This window comes from Sinocyclocheilus rhinocerous, unplaced genomic scaffold (assembly GCF_001515625.1).
Source record: "Sinocyclocheilus rhinocerous isolate Xijiao unplaced genomic scaffold, SAMN03320098_v1.1 scaffold3870, whole genome shotgun sequence".
NCBI classification, from domain to species: Eukaryota; Metazoa; Chordata; class Actinopteri; order Cypriniformes; family Cyprinidae; genus Sinocyclocheilus; species Sinocyclocheilus rhinocerous.
In genome coordinates, this window is record NW_015662158.1 from 8,474 (window position 1) to 13,776 (window position 5,303).

The following is a 5,303-nucleotide window of genomic DNA, read 5'->3' on the forward strand; positions in this document are numbered from 1 at the left end:
CCACAACATGCTGCTGTGAGCATGTAAGAAATATTGCTGCTGCAAATATAACATACATGAAATAACCCCCATATAGCATACATGAATCAGCTCGTAGCAGATCTATACAGGTGGATCTGGGGAAGGTGGAGGGTTTCTGAAGCTGCAAGCTTCAACTGCCACGGCAAGCACTAGTCATATATTTGAATGTTGAGCAGCAAGCTCATTGGCTACCGATACAGGAGAGAACCAATCAGCTGTGCCATGTGATAATGATGTCATTAGGTCAGATTGAGTTAGACCTATCGGACTGCGCCATCTAGAGTTTCATGCCAGAACTCTGAATTTGCAGGTTTGCTGTGCTTGTTTGTAGGGCTGCACAATTTGGCCCAAATTTTGTGATTCTATATAAGTATGGTTATAAAATAATAATATTTTATATAAATAATAATAATCAGAATCAGAATGAGCTTTATTGCCAGGTATGTTTACACATACAAGGAGTTTGTTTTCGTGACAGAAGCTTCCACAGTGCAACAGAATGACAAAACACAGATAATAAAAGAATAAAAATAGAACAAGTAAATAGCGAATAAAAATATACAAATTGACAATTTGTATGTACAGGTATATTATTTATATTATTCACTCTGCAGAATCACTGGTATCACTGGTATCATTGAATAATAATAATAATACATATAAAAATTATTTAAAAACTACATAATAAATATTACTATTGTAATATATCACTGAAAAAAATATATTTTTAAGAAAAATAATATCTGCCTTATTCTTCACGCAAAAATGGACGCAGCTATTTGTACATTTTATGGGTATGGATTCCAGTCTCATTTGCTTCCAGCTATTTTTAGCTGTACAAAACTGCTCGTTTTGCTGCTTGATATTGCAAATTGGTGTGTCATACCATATTATTCTAGTGTATTATCTTAATTCTGAACACACTGGTTTGTAACGCAAACGGATTTATCGTTTACTGCACATTGTTATTCTTCTCGTTATTTCCCTATAGCAGCTAATGAACCGCGCGTCTCGCCCACAGGCTTACTTCTGCGTTTAGGAATAAGGTGGATAATAATTAAAGGGGTCACATGATGCGATTTCAAGTTTTCCTTTCTCTTTGGAGTGTTACAAGCTGTTCGTGAATAGATAAGATCTCTAAAGTTGCAAAGACTAAAGTCTCAAACCCAAAGAGATATTCTTTATAAAAGTTAAGACTGGTCCACGCCCTCCTAAAATGGCTCGTTTAAACACGCCCCCACATGTCTACGTCACGATGTGGGAAGATTTGCATAACACCGCCCAAATGTACACACAAAGAAAGAAGGCGTAACTTTATTGTTGTTGCCACCGTTGTTGTGAAGACGCTGTGTGTTTTGTAGACAAGGTTTTATGTTTACGCGGTGCGATGCAACGCAACACAACGCATAAAAAAACAGTATAAGTCATTATAATCCGTAATTATGTCCCCACTGGATGCAACAAATGCCTCGTTTATAATGGGTTTTAATGTTTTTGTCTCGTCGCTCCGGCCGGACACACCATCACAGTATGTAACATTGGCGTAACATTTCCGAGGTATTCGGCCAATCACAACACACTGGATAGCTGGCCAATCACAGCACACCTCGCCTTTTCAGACCGATGAGCTTTGTAAAAATCAACGCGTTTCAGAAAGGCGGGGCATAGAGGAGTTGCTTATGTGTATAAATGAACACTGTGCCACGCTTAACCCTGAAACCATTCATCAATCATGCAGCCCTACTCAAGACTCACAACTCCAGTGGGATAAAGGTATATTTACTGGCTCTCTTACCTTCTTTAGGACTGAAATGAATCAGTTTGCCCTTTATGTTGACTGGAGTGGGCTTGAAGTTGCACTGTCCTGGAGGAGCCCTCCTAAACAGTGAAAAAAAACAAGTACAACTGTTTATTTCACAGCTGTTGAAATCTAAAGTTCAAAACCATACCTTACACCCTACAGTACATAACAGGGTAAACATCACTATTAGTATTGCTCATGTGAGTGAATAAATGACAGGGTTGTTATGTTCTGTGAACTATTCCTTAAATATTGCTTCAGAAAAGCAATCTCGCTTTATTTTTGAAATTGTGAGAGGTATTTTGATATACCACTCAAGGATTCAAGTGGATTCTGTCACGTATAGAAAAATACAGTAAAAACTGTAAAAAATTTGAAATATTTTTACAAATTAAAATATCTGATTTCTACATGAATATGTTTTCAAATGTAATTTATTCCTGCGATCAAAGCTGAATTTTCAGCATCATTACTCCAGTCTTCAGTGTCACATGATCCGTCAGAAATCTTTCTAATATGCCGATTTGCTGCTCAAGAAACATTTAGAAAACAGTTGTATTGCTTCATATTTTTTGTGGAAACTGTGATGCATTGTATTTTTCAGGATTCACAGATGAATAGAAAGTCCAAAAGGACAGCATTTATTTGAAATAGAAATCTTTTGCAACATTACAAATGTCTTTACTGTCACTTTTGATCAATTGAATGCATCCTTGCTGAATAAAAGTGTCCATTCCTAATATAATGCTGTATGTGTACCTGGAGGGATCCACTATCTTATACACGACTCCTGCTCTGGCTGTGGCGCTGGCCGCTCCGGTCGCAAGGAAGAAAAGCTCACCTGAAACACAGACGACAGAGATGAGTGTGAGAGTGTGTTACACTGAAGAACAATAAAAAGACGTTTGCATAAAGCAGTCAAACACAGAGCTGCTCTCATGTTACCTGCCTCATCTTCACCAAATGATATGATGTACTTGTAGTAGCTGTTTATTAGTTTAGGGAAACTGCATGTTTTGTCAGCGCCCATACAAATCTCCTTATAGCTCCACTTTCCAGTCTCAGGGTTCTCCTTTAGGGACATCAGTCGCCTAGGATGCATAGAACGGGAAGAGTGTGATTTAATCAGTACATAGTAAATATATGAATATGGAAATAATGCAGTCATTACGGGAAAGTAAACATGCAGTATTTTTGTGTTGATGGTGTAGAAACAATTTTATCTCAGAAATTGCTAGTAAATTTCACTATTAATTATAAAGAGACTAAGTAACGCATTTAATTAAATGTTCAATTTTTTAGCACAACGAGTGAAATAGTGTTTTCTTACAATAATCGTACAATATGTTTTTTTTGCATTGTATTCTTGTTTATAATTTGTTATACTGGACTGTAATTCATGAAGTAAGGTCCATACAGTAGATAATACATGCATACCCACTCATAAAATCCCCAAAGATGTACAGGCCATTAAGATTGGGCATCTGGCAGCCTCTGTAGATGTAGCCGCCAGTGACAGACTTGCCGATTTTATGTGGGTAAGCAAAAATTGGAAGGATATCATCTTGGGAAAAAGTGAACAAAAAACAAAACAAGTTTAGATGTTTGCTCTCATATACTCTTCAACATCATTTTTAATGAGAATAAAACGACAGGCTGTGATGTAGTTTGATTATATACTAGCCTGCATGTGAGATTGCCTTATCTAATACAACAAACTCAATACTTCAACACTGATGAATAATTTTTTGAAAGTGCATGAAATGTGTTAACATCTTTAACTGTCAGAAAACAACATAGAAACACAACAGTAAGCAATAATAATATTGCCTTAAAAAAAAACACATTTTAGAATTTATGACAAGATTGAACAAAAAAGAAAATGTGCTCATTCTCTGTGTGTATGTACAAATGAGTGTGTTTCTTCATCAGGTTTGGGGAAATGTAGCATTGCATCAGTGTCTCAGCAATGGATGCTCTGCAGTGAATGGGGGCCGTCAGAATGAGAGTCCAAACAGCTGATAAAAACACCACAAAAAAATCCACATGACTAAAATATGAGTCCATAATCCATAATAACACTTCCTCCAGTGAAAAAGTGTTCTGGTCTGAATCAGGAGAGAAATCTGCACAGATCAAGCACCGTTTAAACAGCTCTAAACACATATGTGGTTGGATTTTGATGAGAGAGACCACATGAGATGCACTTTTTCACTGGAGGAAGCGTTATTATGGATTATGAAGTCTTTTACATTTATGTAGTCATTTAGTCGATTACTTGTGGATTATTGTATCAGCTGTTTGGACTCTCATTCTGACGGCACCCATTCACTGCAGAGCATCCATTGCTGAGACACTGATGCAATGCTACATTTCTACAAATCTGATGAAGAAACAAACTCATCCTGATCTTGGACGGCCTGAAGGTGAGTATATTTTCAGCAAATACTCATTTTTGAGTGAACTATTTCTTTGAATTAGACAATATATGAAGAAAATGGTAGTTAATTTAACTTTTAATACTTTGTGAATCTGGCCTATATTAAGCATAAATAGCCACATTTGAAAGGCTTGCTCACTGAGTGATGAGTTGGTGCAGAGTTTCTTGTCATAACAAGAGAAGCCCTCCTTTGCCCTCCATCCATAGTTTCCTCCTTTTTCGATGAGATCCACTTCCTCGTATTTATTCTGCCCGACGTCCCCGCAGAGCATTCTGCCGCGGCCCTGAGCGCTGACCGGATCGCCCCTGTCGATGGAGCACCTCCACATGTTCCTCACACCGTAGGCGTAGATCTCTGGCCTCGCGTCCCTCTCTCCCACAAAAGGGTTGTCTGATGGGATACTGTAGGGGGCGCCATAGTCATTGTTGTCTACATCGATTCGCAGGACCTTGCCTAGAAGAGTAGACCTGTAAAACACCAGTGCTTGTTTTTACACGGAGATGTGTGTTGTGTCTTTTTTTTTTTTATTAAAGATTTGCGCTGCATGCAGAGGCATTTTGTGTAACATTAAAATAAGAATGTGTCCTTAGGATTGCATTCATAAGACTACAGTTTTAACCTGCCCTATAAACATTTGCACCATCTGCTGTTGCTTTCTCTCACTCAACCGCATCCTCTCTAACCTCACGTAGCCCACAATGCCCCTGTGTCAATATTGACCCTGGCATGGCTCTGAACCGTCTGTGAAGGGCCTCTTCACTCATTTTCCCTCCTGTGAAAAGAGCTGGAGCGACTCCTGGCTTAGATCTGTCCTTCATTCACTGTATCTTATTAATTTCTGCTTTGTTGTTTTTATCTGTTGTTTTCGGCTGATTTAGAAAGCGGAAAAGATCTTCTAGCACCTCAGAACAGAACAAACAAACAAACATCTAAATCACCGTGGGTTACATTTATGGATTAAAATGTTGAGACAAGCCAACTTCAGACCAAAGTTTAATACACTGCAAAAAATGCTTTTCTTACTTAGTTTTTTTTTTTTT

The 5,303-nt window shown here is 37.9% G+C and overlaps 1 protein-coding gene across 1 annotated transcript in view; it reads right to left on the reverse strand.

Moving 5' to 3' along the window:
* The window catches only part of LOC107727474 (HHIP-like protein 1), an 18,008-nt gene that overhangs the window by 1,680 nt on the left and 11,025 nt on the right, over nucleotides 1-5,303 (reverse strand). Inside the window, exons 4-8 of the mRNA XM_016537345.1 lie at nucleotides 4,402-4,730; nucleotides 3,260-3,386; nucleotides 2,768-2,913; nucleotides 2,582-2,663; nucleotides 1,817-1,899 (exon numbers count right to left, since the gene is read on the reverse strand). Of these exons, the coding sequence (XP_016392831.1) occupies nucleotides 1,817-1,899; nucleotides 2,582-2,663; nucleotides 2,768-2,913; nucleotides 3,260-3,386; nucleotides 4,402-4,730 (767 nt within the window). The remainder of the gene's footprint in view (nucleotides 1-1,816; nucleotides 1,900-2,581; nucleotides 2,664-2,767; nucleotides 2,914-3,259; nucleotides 3,387-4,401; nucleotides 4,731-5,303) is intronic.